The sequence below is a fragment of the Alligator mississippiensis genome, chromosome 7 (genome assembly GCF_030867095.1).
Source record: "Alligator mississippiensis isolate rAllMis1 chromosome 7, rAllMis1, whole genome shotgun sequence".
NCBI classification, from domain to species: domain Eukaryota; kingdom Metazoa; phylum Chordata; order Crocodylia; family Alligatoridae; genus Alligator; species Alligator mississippiensis.
Window position 1 is genome coordinate 53345739 of NC_081830.1, and position 27896 is coordinate 53373634.

At 45.8% G+C, this 27896-nt stretch overlaps 1 protein-coding gene across 2 annotated transcripts in view; it reads right to left on the minus strand.

Moving 5' to 3' along the window:
• Positions 1 to 15250, minus strand: part of IRS1 (insulin receptor substrate 1) — a 71936-nt gene extending 56686 nt beyond the window's left edge. Inside the window, exon 1 of one of the 2 annotated variants that reach the window (XR_002091578.2) lies at positions 10862 to 15250. Coding sequence is in view for 1 of the 2 variants with exons in the window: in XM_006258313.4 (XP_006258375.1) it covers positions 10887 to 14537 (3651 nt within the window). In the remaining variant the exon portion in view is untranslated. The remainder of the gene's footprint in view (positions 1 to 10861) is intronic. The other variant, XM_006258313.4, reaches the window with a different exon arrangement.
• Positions 15251 to 27896: the final 12646 nt, after the last annotated feature.

Consider the following 27896-nt stretch of genomic DNA (forward strand, 5'->3'; position numbering starts at 1 on the left):
AATTGGACATCTCCTAACCTAGATTTTCAAAGCTCATTTTCATCTTCTATATAAACTAGTAGTTAACACACTCCTCATATTTCGTAGAAGAAAGGCAATATTAATTATCCCACAATTTAACTAATACTTGTAGAATTGTATGTCTCTGCCTTGTTAATTATGCACATCATAGAGTAATAAATGGAGCATTGATAAAAATGTTACAGAACACAATGGAAAAAATGAAGGGAAGAAATAGGATAGGTACAGTACAGACAATGCACCAATGGCTAATTTATCTCCAAGGTAGCTAAAGATGACCTTTCCTCTCTCCCTCATACTACCTCCAAAAATCTACTCTTAAAGATTATAGGGCATCTTTGCAAGAGTCTCCAGAACCCTAACCTTGTTTTTGTTGTCCTATCCTATTGAAGGGGCTGGCAAAATTAATTTTTCTAACTTTCATTAAGTTCTATATAGAGCAGGGGCCAGCAACCCCCGCTACACATGCCAGATCATGGCATGCGACATTTTGCTTGGCATACACACCTTGGGGTGGACAGCAGGGAAGGGGTTAGGACTGCACTATAACAACAAGGATCAAGCCCCTTGCAGCTCCCCCACCATCCACCCAGAAGCACATGTGCATCCACTGCCAGCAACAAGCTGGGCCAGAGCTCCGCAGACTTCAGCACAGCGGCTTGAAGCCTCCCAGCCACCTGCCAGTCTGGTCTCTGGGCAGGCACCCGTCGCCTGCCATGGAGTCTGGGCCGCTTGAGGCAGGCAGCAGGGAGGCTGCAAGCCACTGCAACAAAGTCTGAAGAGCCCCAGCCCGACTCATTGCTGGGGCAACACATGCACACACACCTGGGGCAGACAGTGGGGAAGCCGTGAGGGGCCCAATGCTTCTTGTGGCAGTGCAGCCCCAGTCCAATCCCTACCGTCTGCCCCGAGGTGCACATGCCAAGCAGGCCCCTGCCATCTGTCATGACACCCAGGCTGCTCATAGAAGGAGGTGGAGAGGCTGCAAACTACTGTACCAGGTCCTGCAGAGCCCTGGCCCAGCTCATTGCTGGCAGCGGGTACATGCATGCCTCAAGGTGGATGACGGGCAAAGGGCCAGGCCTGCACTGCCACAAGAAGATTGAGCCCCTTGTGGCTCCCCTGACATGCAAACATCTGACAAGTTGATGTTGGGGTGTTTTTGGCACTCTGACCAAAAACACTGCCAACCCCCAATACAGAGTGTAAAAAAAGAGCTCTCAGAGCAGTATTTACCAAACTATGGTGTGTCATAAATAGTCCACAGATCAATTAAATGTTTAGTGATAAGCACCCATGGTGGTGAATGAGAAACTGGGTTGGCAGTAATGCCAAAAGCAGGAGCAGCATTGCTAGGTCTCAACGTTCAAACTTGGCACCTGAAAAAAATCTGCTTCTGTGACCAATTAGCCACTGACAAGAGAATAAATGGTCCAAGTTGATGTTTGTAGCAGAAGGATCAAGGATTCATAGGACATCTTCAGGAATGCCTCAATCTCATTATTGAGAACTTTTTGGTTCTCTTCTTATGCTGTCTATTGGACTGCAGTGTTTTCTGCAATTTTGGAGATACATTCTTGGGTAGAAGATGCTAACCAACAACTTGTGAAGGAATGAAGGAACTTCAAGTCTAATTGTACAAAGAGGCACAAGAAACCAATGAACTCATCTAATCCAACCTCTAACATAAAAAAGTGGCCACACATTTTGCTGTGCATGATAAAAAGCCCTGCAGTATTTTTTAAAAGAATTGTTGTAATTCACTATCTAAAATGTAAGCAGAAGTATTAAAAAGGACTTATTTATTAAGAAACACACTGAAGTGCAAAACAGTATACCTTAATTCTTTATCCAACAAGAGAACAGAGGGGATTCTTTTCTTTTTTTTCTTAATCTATAGACAGTTTGACTAAGCATTATTACTGAGAAACCTATTAACCTCTGAAACAAAGGACAACCTAAATGTGAATCAGAAGAGATATTCTGTGAAACCAGCAACATACACCCGCTAGCTTTCGTTTCTAAAGCAGCAGAGGTAATGCATGCATCGCTGTGTGGGGAAACCGCCATTGTGGGGAAAATCTACCTTCCATTGTCAAATGACTTCAGGAGAAACTGGGCCAACTGCTAGTAAAATGACAAGGGAAAGAAAAAAAAAAAATCAATCACTCAAGAAACTTATCAATACCACATAAGGCATAAGTGAGCCATTTCATATTTTACCTAGACACGGCCACAGAAGTTACATTTGTTTGAAATACAACATGAATGATCCCAAATGATTCAACAGCAAACAAGTTACTTTGTTTTGCATTACAGCCAGAGAGAGACTCTGAAAACACATGCCATAGATGTTAAGAGACGTAAGTAACTGTGGCTAGACAGGTCTTGCAAAGATCTAGAAAAGATAATGGTTATCAAATTTTTGAGGTTATTTTAAGGAGGGAATATTCCTGATGCTGGTACCCAGCATATATCACAATTCTCTTCCCTAGTCCCTTTTGGAAGACTGGTTACTATAATTTTTTATTGCTGTCTCTTCTGGTTCATTTTCTCTCCAACACTGCAAGGAACAGTTGAGTTAAAACAGTTGAGGAAAAACAAAAATCAGAAAAAAACCCTTTCTTACAGAGGACATCAGGTCAGACTCCCAACTAGAACCCTGACAAGATTCTGAGGTAGAGAACTAACTACCATTTCACTTGAAATCCATGGTTTTAAAGTTGCCTTTGCAGGTACGGATTTTAGATTTCAGAACTTCCTTGACTTAGAAATAGCCAGTCACCCAGCATACTGGGGGAAAAAAACCCAGATAACAGCAAACAAAAATAAATTGGGCTGAAGTTCTGAGTTCCCAGATGACTTTCCCCCTTCTATTACAGCCAAGCAAGCAAACTCCAAGAATATCTATTCCGTAAATATAGACACACAACAACACTTCTGCAAGAATGGAATTGTATCCAATTTGCAAACTCCTCCGTAGGTTAGTTTTACATGAAAAGATTATGTTCACAATTTCTAAAAGAATGAAATTGTTAGAGGCAGCTAACAAAATGGATATAGATAAACCTATTATGTACCAGCAAGTGTTAAATTTGTAATTCAGATATTTAATATCAGACTTTTAAATTAGCCACAAATTATGACAGTTTCACCTCTGCACACAAAGTTTCACTGTTTTCCCAACTCCTGTATAAAAGTATTAATGAAGGAAATACACCTCCAAGTAATTCAAGGTCAAGCTTCTAATCTTCCAAGAAGATGGCCTAGATACGTCAGGCATGATCAGAGACATACACATCAAGTTATCTTTTACTTAGTTGGTTGGTTGGTTAAAGAGTGCCAGGCTTTAATTAAATCTCTTTGATTTACACCTTTGTTTTTATTATATTTCCCATCATTTCAATACATGAATCATACAATGTATTTAAACATCTTTTTAGACCTTCTGGAACCTCCTCTTTATTATTGCTGGTATTTACTGATAGTCGGACTAAATTGTTCAGAATCAAATCACTAACATATCAAAAAAGGAATCATGGGAAAAGAGTGAACATTATTCTGTTTAGTCAATGTGTACACTAACAAAATCAGGCTACATTCAGAAGACAAAAATTCCATTTTCATAATTCTGACAAATTGGGATTGTAGCCATATCTATTAGTACCAATACAGAAGATTTGTTATAGCAAATCACAAAAACAAAGCTCAAAAAAAGAACAATTATGCAAGATACCCTTTAAACCAATAGTTTAAACCACCAAGCATCAATTTTCTTATTTTGCAGGTTAAACAATGGCCCTATTAGCAGAGTATTAGGAAAACAAACTCAAGGAAACTTTAAAAAATAAATAAATAAAGAGCAATTTCAAAATAATTTTCCTTTTATGTAAACATCCTTGTAGTAAAAACAAGATCCTTGTAGCTGAAGGATTAATTCACTTTTGTTTATTCTGTACCTAAAGTTAGAATTCTATTTGTAACACATCACTATCACAGCATTCAACTACGAGAGCAAAGGGCAAGGGGCAATATTCTATGCAGACAAATAAGCCTGTTAAAACTCACTAGAGAAGGAGGAAGGAAGAACTCCTAAAAACAAGTGTCTGTTGAAAAAGGGAGAAGGGGAAATAAACATACAAAAATCCTGAAGGAAAAGAGGTGTGTAACCAACCTAATGCACTTGTCAAGGTATCCTTGCAGTTCCTCATTCTGTCCCACAAGCTCTTAACCATCACAGCCTCTGTAAGAATGGCTGTAACAAGGCCTCCAATACTTCTCGTCCTTCCCAGTGCACTAGGGTCTCTCTGTACCACAACTCCCTCAGGCCCTCCCCAGAACCAGTGGCCCCCAATTTTACCACCATCAGAGATTCTGCCTGCCCCTATTTTCCCACATCTTATGCCCTGGGTTACCCTCCTTCACCATTATTACTACTCAACTGAGAGCAGCCCTGTAGGTTGTCAACATGTTAAACTCTTGACAGGATGGGCACAGGTGAAATACAGGTGTTGTTAAAACCAAACGCTATCAATGGCTGTCACCATCCAGTTATGAGATCTACCGACAACTGCAGAGGTGACTACTCAAAGCTGTGCAGAACAGATGGCATGTGCTACATGGGACCACTGACAGGATCCACTAATATACAGAAAAAATCCTAATATCCTGGCATGTACTAGATGCAGCACTCAAAAGTCAACTAGACACATGAAGACAAATAGAAATGTTATCAAGCTGCAAGCTTTCCAACCCAAAAACACATTCTCTTTCTAATGAGAATAGATTAGAGTTCCATTCCTGCCCCAGGCCTTATTTTTCAGGACTTGATCAACCAAATGCAAAGATTTCCTCCAAGATGAAATCTGGCAAACAAAGTCCACAATATAATTAATTTGAGTTTGAAAAAATAAACAAATACAACCTGTTCACTACCTTTTTTTACTTGAATGCCAAGAAAAAATAATAATGAAGTGTAATTTTAAATTACTTTATATGCACTTAGGACTTTGTTTGAGAAGCTATTTTTTAAAAATAGCAGCATTAAGTATATTGAATTGCAGTGTTTTGAAAAGTAGAACAAATTCTCATCACAGCAAACCTTGCATAAGAGAAAATTTAAAGGTATATTTATTTAGGCTGAGCGGTTGTAATTAATTTTTTTGCAGAGCCATTACAAACTATAAATTCCTAATGGAAATTTTACGTGTCAACTCCCCATCATGCATTATCCCTAAAGAAACAGAATCTGCTAAGGATCTCAGTCAGATGATATTCCAATTCCACAGGTGCTTGCTTGTCGCTTTTTCTTTTAAACCCTTCTGTATCCCAGCTCTTAACTCAAGCAGGTTTAGGAAAATTCAGGAAACATTTTACTTTACAGGCACTAGACAAAATGTATCATCCTTAACTTTGATTTTCCTGCTTGGTTTTCTAATTTAACCCATCTTGAAAGTGATACTAACTGAATAAAGATATAGTGCATGCATCAGAGAAAACAGAATTAAGCTGTATCAACAACTCTACTGTCTAGTTATATAGTTCCAATCTATAAATCAGAAAGGCAAAGATCTTGAAAGTAGTTTTTCTAATAGTTAATAAATTAAAGTAACTACTGTAACTGCATTATAAAATAACATCCACAGTTTGAATTAGGAACAATATTTAAAATGTCACACGCAATTCTAAAGAGTACAAAACATCATAATGTTTTACTGTATTTTCTTGCATGCAGCAACACCCCCATATAGAATACACACCTGTTTTTGAAAGGCAGCATGAAGAAAAAAATATTCCTTGTAGTAACTGAGTTGCAGCAGCTAAAAAGGCAAGCCTGCTCCCAGCCCTGTATGCCAGATGGAGCCTGTGGACTGACTGGCATGTCAGGTCCGGGGCCAGGTCCCAGAGCCATTGCAATTAATACTGCCACCGCTCCCCTGCTGCCAAATTTGCAGACATATTGGTACCTGCATTCCTTGCATATAATGTGCACCCCAATTTCCACTAGCTGCTTTTGGGGGAAGGTGCAGATTATATGCAAGAAAATACAGCAATAGGACAGCTGAAAACATGAAGGTACAGGGGCTAGGTTTTGGCAGCTTAGTTGAAGGAAAAACAGTATGTACATACATATAGCAAGAAAACACTTTACTCTAGATCAACATCACTACAGACTTTGAAACCTGCACATTTTGCTGATGTTACAGTTACTGTCATCTCAAAATTACACAAACTTCTGAACTTTGTGTCTGGAAATTTTGACATTTTTTAATACATACAGATAAGCATACTAAAATTTTTAAAATGATTCCACCTTAAGTCTGCAACATTTAAGATTTTTTTGCTTATTCTTAGTTAAAAGTCCAAGTTATAGAGAAAAAGCAGATTCCTAAGCTTTATTAGTATATTACACAAGAGCTACAAGCAAAAGTATAATAATTTTGAGCCAATGCTTTAATGATAACCTACATTTGCAGGATATTGCAAAAGAATGAGGATCAAGTGTAATGAGCTTATAGGGGTCACTCTATTCTATTATTCATTTTCCTTGCATTCCAAAAATCACATTTCTTCATGTAGTAAGTAAAACAGGCATTATTAGAGCTGTGGGTACACCAAGTCATCACTTGCCCACACCAGACATTTTTTATCCAGTGTAATTAGCAACTCATTTTCATGACTTCTCAAATAAAGAACTGTGGAAACATGTCACTGCTTTGAAACTCAAAAAAAAAAAAAAAAAAAAAAAAAATCGAAATCAAAATCACATGCCTATATTTATTCAGTTACTCAACAACCTGGTCTTCCAAAAGCCTGTATGAGGACAGGAAACATTCGATAGCTTCCTTCTTAAAATGTTCTGTGACTGGTGTTTTGAGTACCCAATTATCAACTGCTCATCTCCCATACTGTTGCTAATTTTGGGAGATTATTCATCAAATCACAATCCCAAAAACCAACCCACTGATTTTGCATGCAAAAGGCCTCAAAAGAAGCAAACCAAAAAAACACAGCTATCCCAAATATCCAGTTTGACTTCAGACTACCTATTGCCTCATTTCCTCCCCTCTCCTCCCACACGCACACACAGGTTAGATCTTCCAACCTAGTTTGGTTGCTACAATAAATTGATCCCCAGCTGTCTTATAAAAAAAAACTGTGCATCCATTCCAAAGTATCCACATCCCCAGCAAAACAAAAAAAGGAGCCTTCCACCAATCTCAGACTAGGCTCAGCTTCTTCCTTTTAAGGAACCTGCCTTCTACCCTACCTGTCTACAATATAGGTGAAGAAATGTGTACAACAGAGACCATTTAAAAGTCCTGCTCCTTTAAAAGATCATACCAACAGAGCTACGTCATCTGGCTCACCAAGCTCCCCACAGGTCTAGAAATTTGGCAGCAGGGGAGTGGCAATTAACACTGATGACTGCCAAATCTCTGGACCCTTGGGAAGCTCTGTGGGCCAAATGACACTACTCTATGGGCCAGATCTGGCTTGTGGACCAGGGGTTGAACATGCTGCTCTAGGTGGACAGCGCATAGTAAACAGGTAAAAACCCTGAACTGTGGTCAGTGCAGGTGAAAATTGCATAGAATATATTTACTTAATGGGCATGTCCACATGTGCGCTTTAATGTGTATTACCCTATTTTAAAGCATCAAAAAGTGCCCTTTTGCTAATGCACGTTAAAATAAAGTAATGCTCCCTTTTCTAGTACCTCACATGGGAGCTACTAAATTTAACGTGCATTAGCAAAAGTGAATTAATGAACGTGTAGACGTGCCCAGTATCCTCTAATATCCCCACCTAAGAATGTGCAAACAGTTTGTTGTTTTTTTTGCAGGAGACCTATGAATTACTCATTCTCAGGGATAGCAAGTCACAAGAAAGCAAGGTCCATGGCAAAGTCCTTGTTTCAAAGCAAAAAGGCAGTAGACCTTCTCAAAGAAAATGCTGTAAAAAATATTTTCACATGTGCAAGAGAATATTTTTCTCCTTATTAGCTTCAGAAATGGTTAAACCATTTTAGTTAGAAGAAATTGTCTGAAAGTTTCAGCTTGTTGGAAAAATTAAACTAAAGAGTGTTTGGGTCTAGCAAAGGCCATCAGCTGAACATACAGCCACGTACAATTTCACTCTCCCTAATCCCTGTCCTCCTCTTCCCCACGCTTAAGAAGATGCCTACTTAACCAAACCCTAATTCTGGGTAACATTTGCACTTGACTTTAAGTAAGGAGTCCTCTACTAAACACTGTTTGTTTGTTTTATTGATTTATTTTACATGAGATATTACTTTGAAAAAAGTCTGCATAATACTTCTTAGAACACTCTTCTGTGAACCTCCCTTGCCCTGATCCTACTTTGAACTGCATATTCACTAGAGGACCCCACCTACTACCATGCTGGGCAAAGTTTATAAATGCACAACTATTTCATAAAAGTAAAAAAACAACATTCAAATAAAAAAAAACTATTTTGGCAGAAGTACAACAGCAGTGCTTTTAACAGTCTATAAAATGAGCATGAGAGTAATCCTACAGTCTCTCTTAACCACGTGCATATTTAGTTATGCCCTGAAACAAATTTTAACACGGGACAGAGCCAAATGACACTGCTATGGATGCTGGTTTTAGTACCAAGTGCTGCATTGCCATGGGAAAATCCCCTCCCTCAGAAAAACAAATATAAGACAGCATCAGCCTGTGAATTCATGTCTGCCAGGCACAGCTAGTTTAGACTGTCTCTTGTAAGCTTATCCCTAGACATGGAAAGGGTGTGGCAACATAAAGCTGTTCATAGTTTATACACAAAACACTGTGACAGCCAGTGCTGTTATCTGGTGATATATCCAAAGAATCTTTCCTTCTAATAAAAGGCCTTCTAAAACAGACTACACATCTTTGCTCATCTTACACCTTGGATTTTAAAACTAGAGTGGCACTTCCTGATGAGATAGAACTAATAATTGAATACTGCTCTAAATTGCAACAGAAACAAATACACAAACTTAATTATGTTCAAGGTATCCACATGAAAAAAAAAAATCCCCACCCATTTAAATGGTTTACCACACCTAGCTCTCAGTGTTGTTGGTACTTGCACCAAACAACAAGCAATAAAATAACAACTGAATAAGTGTTTGGTATTACAATTGAGGTCAAACAAAACACCAAATAGGAAATTAATGTTATACTGCGTTACTACAAACTTTCCCCTTAATAACCACTCTCTCTACAGTGATTACCACAGTTCATACATTTAGAAAATTCTGAGATCAACAGTGTTATAAAATTAATAGAGTTATCTTTTTACCAATAGTAGAAAGTCTGGAGCAAAACTGTACACAATGAGATTTTTTTTAATAAAGTAACTCCCACATACTTCACCAGAAACTTTTGAATAAGACTTTCCAGTGTTCTGTATTAAGTTGCTGCATAGCAAAAGCATCTCACTGTGCATGCAAAAGTACTCCTCCTCCAAAACTCACAATCAGTGTTAAAGGCTGACTTCTTTTTTCCTAATTATTTTTCATTAAATGGTTACTTAAAAAAAAAAAAAAATTAAACCAGTAGATACAAAATGTCCACTCTATGCCATCGGTTTCTTCTGCAGTTTACAGGTACTTAAGATGTCCTTTGCCCCAAAAGTATTTAATACCAATCTAAACACAAATTACACAAGCAAAGCTAACTACTTTGTAGTCCTTTCCACATTAATAGGATTTTGCAAACATTATCTAATGAATCCTCACAGCAATCCTATGAGGTAGGTATCATTACACATATTTTATACAAGGGAAAACTGGGTTAGAAAGGTTAATACTTCGCCCATAGCCAAAATACTTGTCAATAACCAACCTAAAAATCAGAAAGCAAGTTTCCAGTTCCCTGTTCTATGCTCAAAATGGACCACACCTCTTCCCCACACATCCATACAGATTGTTTTAAAAACAAGTATTTCTAAAAATTAAACAAATAAGGTACTGGAGGAGCCACAGAAAGCTCTCAGTCTCAGCAAGAACATTCAAGATGATTCAGAGTGAACACTCTCACCATAACAGTTCACAAGTGAGACCAGGTTGCTTGAACAAGTTTACAGTGAGTCATGTTTCGAAAGCATCCGTGCCGCAAAGATGCTGCGTTATCTGCTACTTTTGCTTCTGCAGCAATAACAGATTTTAAAAATCAAAACACACACAGGAAAATGTATTTAACATTTCAGAGTCAAGTCTCCATGGCTGTAGTATTTTCTAAACGATTTCCCACATAAAAGAGAATATTTAAAGTTTAAGTATATCACGTTTTACCACAATCTGCAAGCCAGAGATTATAAACTGGAATATTACACAGCAATTTGACTACAGAGAAATCCTTTACAATAAACAGCCTTTGAACAACCACAGTTCTATTTCACACAACCTAATTTTGTTCTTATTAGCTAACTGATGATACAGTTTAAGAAAAGGTTGTCTTTTTCTTTAAAAAAAAAAAAGTTACATAATACTTAAATAGATTAGATTGAAGTCAGTACCTCAAACCTACATCAATAGCCCCCACCTTATCACTCCATAAATTTAAAGCATTGTAACTGAAATAGCAGGTAAGGAACCTGAAAAGAGACAAGGGCAAAAGCAGATTACCAATAAAGCAAGACAGTAGGAAATACAGTGTGTCGCCCGATAAGCTTTCACATTTAAGTAGTTAATGCAGTAGGGACTGAGCAACTATATGCCTAATTTTTGTTGTTCTTTTGGGGGTGCTTGGGTTAGCTGAACATTCATGTTCCTTATATGCCTTGCTCTCTCTCTCAGCATAGTTAACCCACCATATGTACTCACCTTCTTTCTGGCTCTTGCCCAGCTACTAGATATCCTCCCGCTTCTGGAAGCTGATGCTGGCATATGCATTTGAATCATCGCTGGAGTGGTTACTCCCACGAGGCTGATTAGGGGACTTAGTCTGCTGCTGTGGTGGTGGCTGCTTCCCCCCCAGCATAGAGGTACCCTCTTGGGGTTGGTGGAGGTGGCGGCGGTGATTAAAATCCTTCACTAAGTCCAGGTCGATGTAATTGAGTCCATTTGCAAAACCACTCCCAGCTCCAACTTGCTGTTCTTTCCTGGTAGTACCCAGAGGCCCGCCCAGGTCCCCTCCTGCAGGCCGGAGCCAAACATTCTCAAAGGAGGCTGAGCTGTGGCGCTTGACCTCCTCAGCACTCCCTACACCTCCAACCCCATAAGGTAAAGGTGCATTCAAGCCAGTACTGCCTGCTACTCCACGGGCAGAGCTGGGAGTGGAGGAGAAAGTCTCCGAGCTGTGCCGCCTCCGGCCTCCCTGTGGGTCAGCCCGGATCACTTTGGCACTCTGGTTGCGATTGGGACTGAGGCTGACCCGGGTGAAAGCACTGTTCACCCCTGGACCTCCCATCAGGGAGGAGGAGCGTGGTGGGGCTGCTGCCAACTCAGCTGGTGGTCGTGGCTCAGGGGGTGCCAGGGCTGCAGAAGGCATTTTCTCTGGGCCAGTACGACCTGTCCGCATATCAGCATAACTGAGCAGGAGGTCTGAGGATGAGGGGGAAGGGCTATCAACGCAGTCCAGGCAGGGTCCCCCAACACCCCCTCCCAACTGCATAGCCACGTAATCCCGGCTGCTCATAGCTGCCCTTCGGCCAGGCCGAGCCACAGTTCCTGTCCGTGCAGCTGAGTATCCAGCTTGGCAGGCAGCCCGTGGTGTCCCCAAGTCCATATTCATGTACTCCTCAGAACCCTCATCCCCTGCTGGGGTTAAGCCAAGAGATAGGGTGGCCGAGCCAGGCAACGGAAAGACTGGCTTCTCACTTGAGATAAACTCAATGTTCACATATTCCCCGGGGCTCTTGGGCTCCGGGGGCAGTAACAGTGGTGGTTGCTCCCGAGCCCGGGGCAGGGTGCTAGCCTTGGGGCCACCCAGAGACAAGCGTGTAGGTCTGGCCAGGCGGCTCTTGGTCTGAACAGCTGTGTCCACCTTGTGTGGAGGCTGCGGCTGCAGTTGCGGCTGCTGTTGCTGCTGCTGCAAGGGATGTGCGTGATGATGACTGTTGTCCTGGCCACTGCCACCACCAAGGCTGTCACTACTCGTGGAGGAGGATGAGTCCTCAGCAGCATAGAGCAAGCGGCCAGAGCTGAGGGATATGCGCAGCTGGAGGCCACTGTCCTCAGCCACTGCTGCAGTCCTGCGTTGCACATGTTTGAAAGAGCGCGGCAGGGAAAAGTAGGAATAGATGGGCTTGTGGTGAGCTTGGGCTGGGCCCTGTGCAGGGGCCTCCTCTGTACCTGGTGGCCCTGAGCTGGCAAAGTAGCAGTCAGGTGGGGTGCTGGTGGTGGAGCCACTGGCTGGAGACATGTTGATGTAATCACTGCCACCACAGGGCAACTTCCCTTCGTTACTCTCTACCGAGAGCTTTGGGTGATGGCTTGCCCCATTAGTCCATATTTTGCCGTAGCCAGCAGGGCCACCATCAGGTGAGTAGCTTCCACTGGGGGACATCATCATGTAGCCATTGGAGTCCACCATGGCCTGGGGATGGCGACCTCCCCGGCCTGGGTTGATGATCTGCTGTGGTGCTGACACACTCTTGGGGCTCATGGGCATGTAATCTCCACCTTTGGGATTGCCACCAACACTGGGCACAGGGGCCACTCCAGGTGACATCGGCATGTAGCCATCATCGGTGTGAGGGGCGGAGTTAGTCCGATGATGGCTGCTGTCCAGGTGGTGCATCTCCAGACACTCCTCAGGATATGAATGAGTGGGCACAAAAGCTGAGTGCCGGTAGGATGGCAAGCGGCTGCCACCACAGGGGTAGGATGGCAACATTTCTGTGTACTCCTCAATGGATGCCGCTGAAGACTGCGAGGGTGTTTTCTGGTGGGAGATGGTAGGTGAAGTGCCCGCAGAGTGAGTCCGCTTCCTGAAGCCTTTCTCCAGATCCGCTCCCTCCTCACCACCAGCCCGGGAGCAGCATGGGGTGCCAGGGTAGCGAGACTGCTGCTGCTGCGGGTGACAGGGGCGAGGCACAAAGTGACCATTGGGAGCTGCCAGGCTGCAGCAAGAGGAGGCAGATTTCCCCCCCATGCAGATGTAGTTATTGAGTTCCTCATCCCCTCGGGCTGGAGGGGTGTGGCCCAGAGAGTCTGGGGTCACACTGCGAAAGGAGCTTCGAAAGTCACATGGACTGGAGCCATACTCATCAGAAGAAATGAATCCGCCATCACTGGGCGAACCAGAGACCGAAGCACTGGACCGGCGTGGAAAGAGGCAGTCAGAGGTGGAGCCATGGCCGCTGGTGCTGCTGGATGACAGGCTGACTGGGCTGGTGGCTGAAGGGGAGCAGCGTGAAGAAGGCATCGGGATGGAGCGGCTGTGGTTTAGCGGAGGATGAAGTCTAGAACTGCCGCGGTGCCTGTGAGAATGGGTCCGGTTGGTGCTGGGACTAACCGGGCTGCCATCCACAGAGGCAGGCCTGGACATCGTGCCTTCCCCATCACTAGATGCTCGGACTCGGAAAGAGCTGGGCTTGCCACCTGCCCCTCCGCCACCACCAGCAGGAGAGGTAGCAGTGACACTCTCAGTCCTGGACCTGCGGCTGAGCCCCACCTGGCTGGGCGGGGGGTTATTGACATGGTGTCTGCTGCGGAGGGGCACAGAGATGGGGTTGGAGCAGTTGGAGGACGACTGGCTCTTGCTGCGAGGCCGGAATTCCTCACTCATGGCTCGCATCGCCTCCAGGATGGTTTCGTGCATGTTCTGTGCCACCACCGAGTCATCCACCTGCATCCAAAACTCACCAGGCCCCGTCACTGCCGAGCGCCCCACCTCAATGAAAAAGAAATTCTCTGAGTGGCCGCAGCGGCGGATGTTGAGCAGCTGCAGCACCACGGCAGCTGCGTCCGAGTTCAGCTTCACAAAGCTGATGGTTTTGTTGGTGAGGCACAGGCGGTAGATGCCAATCAGGTTCTTGGTTTGGCCCAGGCCCTTGGGTTTCAGGATCACTTGCCACACCTCCTTGAAAGCCGGGCCGGGGACCGCCTCACCGTAACTGTCTTCCCCTGCCTCCCCCAGCCCCGCCCCAGTGCCCCCGAAGGCAACATCACTGTGGTGGTGGTGGTGGTGATGGTGGCCCTTGGCCCGGTTGTGCAGCTGCAGCAGGGCTTGGTACCAGCTCTCCTGCTCTGGCTCGCTGTCAGCGGCAATGGCAAAGTGCTCGTCCTTGGTGTAGAGGGCCACCAAGTGTTTGTTCTTGGAGTCAGCCCGTTTGTTGATGTTGAAGCAGCTCTCCAGCGGGATGGAGCGCTTGGGAGCCCCCGACTTGTGCCTCCACTTCTTCTCGTTCTCGTAGTACTCCAGCCGGGCAGGCCCCGACTCGCTGGCCGCCCGCAGCACGAAGAAGCGCTTGTGCATGCTCTTGGGTTTGCGCAAATAACCCACCTTCCTCACGTCGGAGAAGCAGCCCTCGCCACCCTCCGTGGGGCTCGCCATGGCGCCCGACAGCCCCGCAGGAGGGCCGGGATTCAGCCGCTCGCGAGGAGGCGCGGACAGCAGCGACGCCCTCCGTGCGGCGCGGGGAGCGGGCGCCCCTCGGGGCGGGGCCCAGCCCGGCCGCGGCGCCGCTGTTTATGTCCGGCAAGTCCCGTCCGGCTCAGCCCAGCCGCAAGGCGCCCGCCGGGGGCACAAGCGCATCCTCCCCGCCCGGGGCAGCAGGCAGGCAGGCAGGCAAGCAGGCAGGCAGGGGGTCCCGATCCCGGTCCCAGCAGCGGCTGCGGGCTCCTGGCAGCGGCTGCGGCGAAGCGCGGTTGCTGCACGGCGCGGCTCCCGGCTCCGGCTCAGCGCCGAGGCGGCGGGCGCTGGCGGCGGGCGGCTGCACTCAGCCCCAGGGCGCGAGGCGCAGAGCGCGCCGCTCCGACACGCAGCACGAGCAGGCGGGCGCGGCGGCCCGGGCGCGGGCGGAACATGCTGCCCTCCGCCGCCTTCTCTTCATGCCCGGCGGGACGAGGGACGGGCGGCGGCGGCGGCGGCGGCGGAGCCGGGCCGAGCCCCCCGCCCCAGTCTGCGGCGGCGGCGGCGGCAGCAGCAGGAGGAGGAGCCGCCGAGCCCCGAACCAAAACAAGCGGCGCCGCCTGCGCTCCGCAGCCGCAGCCCGAGCCTCCCCCTCCGCCGCCGACAGTCCGGCTCCTCCGCGGGGAGCGGCACGTGACAGCGCCGCGCCAGCGCCAGCGCCAGCCCCGACCGAACCCGCCTCCCGCCCCGCCCCGCCCCGCCCCGCCTTCATTCAGCGCCGCCGAGGCCGCCGCACGTCGGGGCGCGAGGAGGGGGGAGCCGCCTCCCTATTGGCGGGCCCGCCTGTCCCTCAAAGCGCGGCGGCGGCGGCGGTGGGCGCCCAGGTTCGGTTGAGGAACGCCGCGTAGTAAAAAAGAAGGCGCAGCCGCCATTCCGCGCCGGCTGTTGTCGCCTCCCCGCAGCCTGTAGGTGCCCGAGGCCGCGGGATGCCCGCCCCGGGGCCCGTGGGGCTTCCCCTGGCACAGGCAGGAGTGCCCGTAGGCTCCGGGAGGCGACTCGTGTCCGAAGGGGAAGGCCCCCCTGGCGGGACGGGACGGGACGGGACGCGGCGTTGTTTACACGAGCCCGGCGCTGCCCCAGCGACTCTGCCCCCTGCCCGCCTCCGCTGCCCGCTCGTGTTCACATAAAGCTTGAAGCACAAAGACAGCGGGAGGTGGAAGAGCCCCCATGTTGGAGCTGGCCTCTGGGCACGAGGGGAGCATGGGTCTGAAGCGGCTCCGTGCCAGGGGCACGCTGCTGGCTGCCTGTTTCCGTGCGCCCGTCCGGCCGCCTGTCGCGCCAGCTCAACAGGGACCGTTTTGATCGGCTGTTTCCTACCAAGATGAAATTTAAATCACAATTTCCTATCTGCTGTCAGAGCGGTGGGGCCCTGAACAAAGACTTTAATTGATGAGCGGAGATTGATCATGGCTGGAAATGCAAAGCGGGGCTGCCTTTCTATTTTCCAGCAGAATTGCCAAGTTGAGATTCCCAGCAGAATTTCTCTAATGTAGTGTCAAGCAGTTAACTATATTTCCCCAAATCATTATAAGCTAAATTAAACTGAATATTCAATGTGATTTGCAGTTTACAGTACTGAAATGTACTGTATGCATAACTTATTTCACTGTAAGGAGGGGAGGGGAGAGGATAAGGGGAAGTGTTGCAATCCCTTTGGAAAAAATAAATTGCTCAATGCTGCCATCTGCAGGATAGTCAAATAAAGCACTGTGTGAATCTTTCTTGTAGTCCAAAAATAGGGTGTGGATTTGACTTTTTTCCTGTTATTATTTAGTATGTTCCATAGGCCCTCCAAATGCTTACCAGCGGCAGTATATTTAACAATTGGTTTGATGTCATATGGGACAGTGCAGTAACAACATTCATAACTACTTTTAAGGTTGACTTAAAATGCAGAATTATAACTTTGTTCGTATTTATATGCATCCAAACTCATACCGTGCCTGCATTATGTAATGTCTGTCAGTTTTGGGGAAATATCAAGATAATCAATATCTGTGAAATGATTTTTAGATCAGAAGTGTAGCCAGCTCAGTCCCAAAGGCACTGTGACTGTTGGGGCACCTTAGATGCTGTAACAACCCTCCTAGGTGACCTGAGTTGCTTTGCACCATTGGTGATTCTTTAGGCACGGTGACCTGGCAGGTCCATCTCCAGGTATGGATGGCTGTTGGTTGGCTTGCAGGGAGCTCATCTGCCCTTTGACAGGCCTTGTTTGTAGTCCTGCTGGGTGTCCACACACCCTCCTCACCCAGGCTAGCCCAGGTGGGGGCACCGGTTTAGTCACGGACAACCTGACCATAGAACAGGCTGTACTGGTTTACATGGTACCAGACAGCAGACCAAGAGAGGCCTGGCCTGACAAGGAAAAAGTATAGTACCCACACTGAAATTTAGAAAGGTCAGTAATGACAGTAAGCTACACTGCAAGTTTTCTCTTTTTCTTTGTGTAGTTAGCACTCTAAAATATCCTATTCTTCAAAGTTTTTTTGCCAGAGATATGTATGAATATTTGTGTTGTGGCACCATCTAGGAGCAGTTTCAAATTCGTCAGAGGTGGACAAGGATCTACAGTGTAGACCGCCTACCTAGTTCTCCCCCTTCCCAGCTTCTTTCCCCAGTCCCAACAAATACACACTCTTTATAACGTAGTTGAGCAAAGGAGAAGCCTTTTCCCCTCTCCACCTCATGGAGCTGCTGGATGGAATTCCATCCCCAAGCAAGTGTTGCGAAAATGGGCTAGCTACAATGCCAACAAGTTAATGAAGCCTTCCAGGGGGTTATGGTTTGTTGGCTCTGGGGCACAGGCATAGACCACCCCCTCCCCACTCCCAAGCCAGTGAATATGCGTTCCACAACATCTGCTAGCAGGCGGTGTATACTGTTGCTTTTCAAATGAAGGCAGCTGTCTGCCCTAAGTTACCTTGTCCTGTGACTGCAGCATGACTCCTGCGCCCTTTCAACCAGGCCACATGCACATGTTGTGTGTACACATACAACAGATTTAGCAACTGTTGTTGAAAGGATATGTTGTGAACACAGTGTGCTATGTTACTGGTAATAAGTAATCGTGCATTGTATTTGCTGTATGAAAAGCTTTACCTCTCCCAGCATCTCATAAATGATATATTGGTATAAACAACACCAAAGTATATTTATCTCTAGGTGAAGAATGATAGCTATCTGGCGTGCAGCATGTTGCATAAGAAGAATAGAGAGGAGATTTTGAACAAGGATATGAAGGTAAAGTTGTGAGAATGTTAATGGTTATACACAGCAGACTAGCCTGTGTACTTCAGTAAGGTTGTATCCAACTTTAGTCTCATTTTTTCAACAACAGAAAAACTGATTCCAAATTCTTAGTTTTGGTTGCACCGATCGACAATGCCTTGGAGGAGTTTCCTAGCTGTTTTAGTATGGGCCTGAAAAAGAGCAGGATATGCATCTGCCTGTATCTTTTCTATCACTACCCTCTTTCTCTGTTGAGGTAGGGCTGCTTCAGTTCACATACACAACACAGAGCTCCCTGTTTTTGTAATTGTGGCAGCATCCCCAAATCTGCACAATCATACTGGTTTAGCACCATCACCGCTGTACCCCTGTTACCAAGGCTAGCTACCCTTTTAGAGACAGTGAATGTATTCATTGCAAATCAGTTAAGAAAATATAGTACTGTACGAGACTCTGGCCTATGCTACAGTTTATTTAGCTATTCTAACTAGGTAACTGAGGATTACTTTGGCACGGGATAGTCTTCATCGGGCACATGACTTGTAGAGCTTGTTCTATGCAATCAACTCCTTCAATACCCCCAGTGAAACCCAGCATAGCAGACATACCTAGGAGGGGACCCTGGCCTGGTTGAACCTTAAGTTTGGTGATTCTGAGCTGCTGGAACAACATGTAGGAAGGTCATGGAAGCCAGTACAAATTAAAGAAACTTGTGATACTCTGAATTACTGTGAGGTCTAGCCTGACTTAAAGTCTCCGTTAGCTATCCACACACACACTAGCTAGCTGCTCCAAGGACAACTTTGGCACCAGTGAATTTCTAGATCACTGTGTTTTTATTTTATATTTGAACTAAGGACAGGTGGCAGCTCAAGTTCTACAAACACCCTCAGTTCAGTAGAATAGAACAAACCACATATTTATCTTTTCAGATAGTTTTCACAGTCTGCTTTTCTTCCTCTGCTTTCACATGCTTCTAGCGCGTTTTCTTTATTTAGCTCCTTTTCACTCCCTTGACACTTCTCCTCACACACTTGCTGTCTTCCTATTAACCTTTCCTAACTGACTGTTTTCTGTTCTCTCCTTGTAGACAGGGTACTGCCCTTGTCATTATATTTTTTTCAGACTTCAAGGCCTGATTCTGATCTCACTGCCATGGATATAAATCAGGAGTTATATCACTGAAAGCAATGGAGTTCCACTGTTACAAACAAGTATGAAAGAACAATTGGGTCTCTGTTAATCAGCTTGCCCAATCCATCTTTCAAGCCTGACTAACATAGGAGTTTCTAAATCCTCCTGTCACCTTCAGTTACAACAGGACCTTCCTAAACCATTTCAGCTAAGATATCCAACCCTCATGAAATCTTGTGATCCCAATCTTTTGACCTTTCTCCAAAGAAGATACTTTTAGTGCCCTAGCCTGAAATGGCAGCCCTGAAAAAACACATTCTAAGAAGGTCAAATTTTCTGGGATTTTTTTCAATTCCACTTCCTAATAGGTTTGATCCAAATGATCTAAAACATTGCTAGTTCCCAAGTGACTCTTTGTAAATCTGATAGCATTAGACTTTATGAACCATAAACTCTTTCAGGTTAATATCTTGCCATGCATGACTCTTCTTCATTAGACTGTTTGTAATACACGTTTTAAAACAAGGAGCTGTAGTTGTCATTGACATCTGACATGGGTGGCCTTTAAATTCTGGGAGGAAGAGTTTAAATACACACACACACACACACACATAAATAAAATAAGCCTGTTTATATTATTTTCCTGCTATAATTTCCCCCAAAAATTACCTTTAAAAATATTTTTGAGAGAAAAAGTAAAGGTAAATTTCCAAGGGTAGAATAATCATAGAAATAAAAAAATAGGCCTGAAAGAGACCTCAGGTTATCTAGTCCAACTCCCCATTCAATGCAGGATCATCCTTGTCTAAACTATCCCAGCCTAGTGTTCATCTAACCTACTCTTCAAGTGATGGAGATTCCACAACCTCTCTGGGCAGCCATTCCAGTTCTTAACCACTCTTATAGTTAGAAAGTTCCTCCCAATATCTAGCCCAAATCTATGTTGCAATTTAAAACAGTTATTTCTTGTCATGTCCCCTGTGGACAAAGAGAAAACTCCATCACCATTTGCCCTATGTATTTGAAGGCTGTTATTAAATTCCAGCCCCAGCCTTTAGCTCTTCAGACCAAACAATTCCAGTTTTTCCAACCTGTTCTTGTCAATCTTGTTTTCAAGGCCTCCAATCACTTGTAATTACTCTCTGCTGAACTCTTTCCTGTTTATCCAGGTCTTTCTTGAAGTGTGGTGCCCAAAACAAAACAGAGTACAAAGGAGAGACTCACCAGTGCTGAGAACTTCAACAGGACTTACGGCTTGAAATCACTTCTGAAAAACTTAAATAATTTTAATATAAATATTAACTTCCTAGAATCATTAATGTGACATAAGGCTAGTATGCAGAAAGACCTTTCCCAACAGTACTTCCATGGTGGTTTCCTACCCTTTACTAACTCTCCCTGATATGGAGTCGTTCTAGGGAATCTTTTCCCAACGTGCTCCTCTGATATTTGCTTTCATATTTGGCAAAGCAAAATGAGATAAGCAAATGGCCTTTTTGCAACTGTTTCAGGATTCTCCTCTTTTCCAACTACTAGGTGTTTTCCATTATGTTCTGCACTCCCTGGCCATTTTTCTCTCATTCCTGAGAAAAATGGCACTGACTCACAGTTAAACAATATTTGTAAAACACTTTAAGCAGAAAAGCATTACCTTCTAAATAGTATTTGATGTTATACATACCTATTATTATGGCCTTGTTCTAAGGTCAGTTTGATTATATCTTTTATTTGTCCTAGGTTGACTCTCAGTATTTACTTTTCCATGGCCAAAAACACAGAATAAATTTGCCTAGCTCCTTTTTAAAAAACAACATAGTTACATTACCAAATTAATAACTAATAATTATTTATTTAAGTAAACAGGTTGTTTTACTTTCCAATCAGAGGAATGTAAGAAATGTAATGATTACAGCACAAATGCAAAACATGTATAGTCTGATTGTGCTAGGCCCTGCATTCTTTATACACCCACAACTTCTACTGGCCTCTCTTTGAGCCACAGAACTATTCTATATAAAGAACATGTCTAGAATGTCTAATGAGAATTTTCAGATTTATTCAGGTTAGTAATCTTTAATATTATATCTGATTATTAGTAGCTATAGTTCAAAAAAATCATAGAAATTAGAATTAGAAAAGTTCTATCAAGTCACTTTGTCTATGCTCCTGCTTATTCAGATTGTTTCCCTACTATATTTTCTTGTGTTTTTTCCAACTTATTTGATAAAATAAAAAACCAGATAGTGGTATCGGCATGTATGAAAAACATGGATATTCATAACGTAAAAGATTTTTTAAAAACCTGTTTGATAGTAATCAATTAAGCAACTCTTCTCTTCAAAATGTTTCATTATATATTGGACATATGGCCAGCACTTTTAGTGTTTTTTTCTACTTAACTATATTCCTCTTAATCACTATTTGCAGAGATACACAAAGGGAAGGGCCTTCTACTTCTTCCTAATGAGAACACAGAATTCCTACTACTGAATCACCAATCTAACAGTAAATTAAAGTGCACTATGGGATAATTTCCTGATCATTTAATCTTGCATCCTTTGATCTACTATTTTAGATTTCTCTTTAGTAACAAGTTTCAAAAAAAATGTCCACTTCACAAAGCATTTTCACTTTTAATTCTTGCGGTTTCTTTTTCCATGGACAAGATTGCCTGCAGTACTAATTTTCAATGTGAGACAGAGTGCAGAATCTTTTACCCAATTTATGAGAATTTTGATTTCTGCCTGGCAAAAAGTGATCCATCTCAAGCAACTCCTGTTTGAGAAAGGCGGTCTCACATGTACACAAATGTTTTAGAAGACAAGCAGGGTAAGATCCATAAGGACATGAAAATACCATTGGCAGTTGTTATCCAGTGGTGACATTTTGGGAACTGACATGTTGAAGAGTTGGTATCTCCAAGAACTGAAAGACTATAAACACAAAGATGACAGAGTAAAATTGTTTAAGGTTGTTCACTTGGATGCAGCTGGGAATAATGTGATAAAATTAAGTAAAAGAATTTAATATTTAATGTTTATGTACATTCAATTTTAATTAAAATAATTTCAACATGATTCTTTATGGAAATCTGCTTATGGATTGAGTGCCCTCAAGTGATTGATTCTACTATATCTGTATTCACTTTGCTAATAAACCTATAAAATAGTTTACATGGTTCATAGCCTTTTATCAACACCATCTGAAACTAATATTCCAATATGAATAGCAGGGGGGTCCTTTAAAAAAAAAAAAGATGCATTTGATTTTGGAGTCTTCCAGGGGAAGTAATACTAGTTGAGATATTTAAAACCAGACTAGATAAAATATAGAAAAATAAGAGCAATGCTGAATTGCCACAAATTAATAACAAATTAATTGCATATGTTCTTCCCACTACAGAATTCTATGATCTGAACTCTAAGCACCAGAAAACTTATGATTAACCATTTAAAGGACTGCAGGGAAGCAGCAGCAGCTTGGGCAGTGTTGCTTATCTTTGAGCCAGTGATGATGACTGTCCCAGGGACACAGGGTTCACCAAGGGGGAAGCCTCATCCAGAGGCAGACCCCAGTTGAAAGTAAAAGAAGAAAAAACCCTACCTGTTGCAGGGGTCCAGAGAAGCGAGGATGCGCACCAGGGAAAACCGTTCGAGTGGTTTGTCAGCCGCGCCTATCTTCAGCTGGAGCCGGGTGACATCACGATAGACATCACCTGGCAAAGTTAAAAACCGGCCCTGGAAGCACAGGTGTGGGGCACGCCGAGTGTAGGAGGAGCAACACGGAACCACCCAGTGGAGTGCACCCAGCTGCTGTGGCCAGCAGCGGCAGCGGGAGCTGCGGAGGATCTCCGTGCTGGGGAAGACCAGCGAAGATCAAAGGGGCCGGCAGCAAAGCTGGCAGCGGCAGTGGCAGTGAGAAGAGCTGTCGAGAGAGCTCCGGCTGGAGACAGCAGGTGCCGCAACCTTAAGGAAGAGGCGGATCCTGGAGGGGATAAGAGAGACCCCAGCCAGGGTGAAGGTGTGGGCCCCAGTCCAGGGGATGCGCCGGCTTAGGGGCATTAGGGGCAAAGGGGGCACAGGACTCTCCCTGCGGTTGCCCCTCTTTACATTGCTTTTCTTTCTTGTCTCTTCCTTCTCGCGTTTCTTGCCATTATTCCTTTTTTTTTTTTTTTCCATATTGGGTTGTTCCCGTGGTGTGGGGCTTCTCCGGTGGTGAGCATTCAGTTCATGCTTTTCTTTCTTAGTTAGGTCTATTCTGTTCCCTGTCTAGAGCAGGGGAGCCTAGCACACTACAACAGGCTCGGGGAATTAGAGACCCCATTCGGAGACAGAAGACCACATGAGAATGCAGTGACAATCAACAGCATCTGTTGTGGAATGCGCAGGGCATTGAGAGGGGTAGCCCCGAAGGCAGAGCATCACCAGACCCTCCAGCTCTGGCTAGAGCCCAAGGCGCCAGCCTGCAGAGAAGGACATGTGGGAACCAGGGAAGACATCAAAAGGGGCCAGCCGTAAAAGATCCTGAGGCTCATCTCATAGGTCGGCATGTGGCCAGGGTGTAGGGGAGGTTGGAGCCCCGTAGACATCCATCAAGACACATGACAACTCTGGAGGCATCCTCTGAGGGAACCCCCTCCACTGGAGAACCATCTGAAGTCGTGGCAGGTGAGTTTCGGGGATATCCAGAAGGTCATCAAGGAGCCCTCCGGGGTCTGCAAGACAGTCCTAGGCTAGTAAGACCAGTTGCCTGGGCAAAGGTGGCGCGGGACCGGATCATCGAGCAGAGACGGGCAGAATAACTTTTGATCTTGCCTTTTGGCTGATGTATGGCCCTGACAACCTGAACCAATGACCACAATTCTAGACCCTGGACATAATGGCATAGGTGTCAGAAGGCTGGGGTTAACAGGGCTTAGCCCCCGACAAACACCGGGCAGCAGTGGCAGCACAGAGGGCCACGGGGCAGCCCGGGCATGGGCTCTGGGTGGTTGCAGCAGAGGATGCACACAGATACAGACATGCAGCCTGCATGCAGCCAGGATCTCAGCACAGCAGCTGTGGAGCACTGCCCAACACAGCAGGCAAGTCTGTGAAGGGGAAGGGGCATGGCGGGGGGGGTGGGGGGACAAATCAAGGCCCCCACAGTGAGGAAGGGAGTGGGGTGGAGGCAGGGGCAGGAGTTGGAGTGACTATGGCCCCACAACCCACCCCAGGACTCCATTCACCGTAGCCCCTGCCCTTGCCTCTGCCCTACTCCTTCCCTCACTGTGAGGGCTTCGATCTGCACCCCCCAAAACCTCTTCCCTCTCACCCTGCCCCTTCCCCTCCACAGACTTACCTGCTGGGCTGTGTGTGTGTGTGTGTGTGTGTGTGTGTGTGTGTGTGTGTGTGTGTGTGTGTACACTCAGCCCCACCAAACAATATTTTTTCCCTCTGCCTATGCCTAATGATGAAAATTGTATGTGAGTACATTTCTCTTGGTCATTCAGCAGCTACTACATCATAATCATCCTAACAGAACAAAATAGAAAGGAAAAACAAACAAAGAATCTTAGATTCACAGAAACTGACATACATTTAGGACCCAGTTAAAAATAGAATCTTCATTCTTGATTAGTTCCATGGGTATTTGGTAATTTTATCCACAGGTATTTGGTAAATTCACTACCAGCTCTTCACAACATTCAATGCTTGAGTGTTATGGTAGGCCTATGTAGTCTGGATTGATTAGCTATGTCTGTGTCCGTGTGGTAAACTTACTATAACCAGCAGAAGCGCTTTCAAGCATACTTGTTGCTTTGGGCGCACTGCCCCCTAAACCAAAAGCAATATAGTTACATATCTAGGCTAAGGAGCATCAGGGTAAGCTGACTAGCGACATTACTCAGCAATATTAATTAGCCCACCCCAAACATCGTATGGAAGCATACATAGATCTGAATTTAAAAGACATCCAGCATATTTGAAAGAACAATAGTCAATTTACTATATAGATACAATCATAGTTAATCAACCTGCTGTACATAGGAGATAGTAAGTTTATTGTATAAACCTTGGTTTTGTTCTGCCTTGATAGGAGAATAGGAAGCTTTTTGCCTCCTTTACTGCAGTGATGCAAGTGTTCTAGAAGAACTGTTTCTATTGTTTTTAACAATATAGACAAATGTCCATTTTAGCTGTTTTAAAAAGGGACTGCTACTTGGGAGCAAACAACTGATATAATATAACCATTATATCTGCATTAGCTTGTAGCATTAATGAAGCAGGATCAGAGATGAAGTGTCTTTGCTGTCCCTGTACCAATACACAATCATAGAGATGTAAAAGTTGAAGAAACAGGAATCATTGAAAATGGGAAAGAAAGGTGCAGCTCAGCTGTGGGAGTAAAGAGGAAGTAAAAATGTTTTCAATGTAATGGCTCACCATGACTTGAAAGAGTGGGAACTGAGGGGGCCTGCACGCAATGAGCCATATATATTATTCAGATTGCCTGCACAAACCTGTGTTTGTGGCAGGTTCTTATCAGCATGTTTACTTAATATGGGCCATGTGTTTTATAGTCATGCTCAGTGTTAACTGCATTTAATCAATTTCATAGTTGGTTTCCATTACTGCGCACATGTGATAGACAGTGTATTTAGTGAGATTTCTTGGTATGTGATTATCAGGGATCCTGGTTTTATCTGATAAAATATTGAATACTCTCCTATAAAAAAATGCAAATTCTCTGATTAAAACCCCCAAATCTGCGATTAAAATGAAACACCACTATATTGTCACGGCGGGGTCCTCGCAGAGGGCCGTGATCTCCTTAAGGTCCCTCGCTCCGTGTTAGGCCGGCCCAAGACACCCTCTAATTCTTGCCCGCCACGTCTTGATGGAATATGTAATAGGGAGGCTACCTTGTGTTTCCTCGGGCACGTAAGCTCCTGGACCCCTCGTGGGTCTCCCCATACAATGGGCGCTACTCACGCACCCCAGCCTTATGGGCTGTGCGTGGCTCCTACCAGCCCCTAATACCACGCCCCAAGCCTCGCAGATGTAATAGACGTTGTTAGGTCTGTACGCCCGCTTCCTGGGCCTCCTCTCAAGTGTAGCCCACTCTGGGCTCTCTCTCTCGCACCCAGCCTCTCACTGGGACTCTCCTGATGGTGCGGTCCTGCTCAGGGACTCCCTAGCAGGCCCCAGCCCTTCCGGCCAACCGCACGGGTACCCTCTCTGACCTCGGCTCACCGCGCTGCTACTCCTTGTCTTCTAAGGGGCAACCGCAGCGCCCTGCCTCGGTCTGAGGGGTGTTGCCGCACTAGCCTGCGGCCAGGCTCGCTATGCCTGTCTCGGGCTCCTCGATATGGCCCCTCTAGGGCTCCTCAGTAATGGCCCCTCTCTAGGGCTCCTCAGTATGGCGCTTCCCCTCTTTGGGGCTCGCCGTGCCCCCACGGGGCTTCTCAATCAAATCGCCCCTCTCCCTGGGGCTGGGGTCTATGTACCCCGCACGCAATCTGGGGTCTCGGTCCCCAGTCTGCAACCCACCGGTTGCGCTCCTCGCCCTACTGGCGCTGCAACCCACTGGTTGTGCTCCTCGCTGCCAGTTACTCCCGCACTGGCGTGCGAGCTGCGCCTTCACTGGCGCTATACAAATAATGCACCCTCTTGGCACTAGACCGCGCCCTCACTGGCGCTGGGGCACCCCACACTCTCTGGGGTCCCTATGAGGACACTACGCCCTCTTATGAGGCCTCCTCCAACCCCTACAGCCTCACCCAAACCTCCGGGTGTAATAACACAAACACAACACAAAACCACAAGCCCCTAGGCTGTAACATAACCACAAGCCGCATGGCCATAACTCAGTATCATAGCTCAAGCCTCCAGGGCTATCATGAGCTGTACTTGCGACTCAGGCTCCTTCCCATATCTCAGCTGAGGGAGCTCCTGCCTCTCTGGCTGCTGGCAGAGAACTGCCAGCCTGGCCTCAGCCCTGAGCTTTATAAGGGCCAGGCCCTGCCTCCTACAGGCAGCTGGTTCCCCTTGGTTGCTCCGGCAACCCGCAGCTGCGCTCATTACCCGAGCAACCCTCAGCTGGGCTCGTCATGTCAGGCCAGGGCTCGCTCACTCGCTCCCTGGCAGTTTCTCCTTTCTAGGAGCAGGGGCACCGAGGTGCCCTGCGACATATATATATATAGGTATCAATAGAACACAATGTTTTATTGATATATTGACAATTTTATAGCAATTTTGAAGCCTTAGCAGTGTCTCAATCAGTATAATAAAAAAAAATTACAAATAACTGTAAATTTTGGTATTTGATTGGAGTTTTTTACCATGGAAAATCAGAGCTGCCCCTGCCTCTCAGCTCACCAGGACACAGGTCCAGGACCCTCATTCCCAAGCCACAGCCCTCCAGCCCTGCTGGTGCCCCTCACTCCCCCGGGACAGGTCCCACGGCCCTTCTGGTGCCCCTCACTCCCAATCTCCAGCCCTGCTGCTGCCCCTCACTCCCTCCCACTGTCCACCAGCCCTGGTGATGCCACTCACTCCTGTCCCACAGCCCCCAGGACCTGCTGGTGCCCCTCATTCCTCATAACAGCCCCCTGGCCCTGCTGGTGCCCCTCACTCCCCCCCATACAATCTCATCATTGCTGGTGCCTCTCACTCCCAGTAATAGCCCCCCAGCCCTGCTGGTGCCCCTCACACCACCCACTACCCTCCTGGTCCTTCTGCTGCCCCTCACTCCAGGCTCACAACCCCCCCAGCCCTACTGATGCCACTCACTTCCTGTCCCACATAGCCCCCTGGCCTTGCTAGTGCCCCTCACTCCCCCCAGAGTTCCCCCCAGCTCTGCTGGTGCCACTTGCCCCCCACTCACAGCCTCCTGCCCCCCCCAGACCCACCAGAGGGGGCCCCCAGCTGCCAG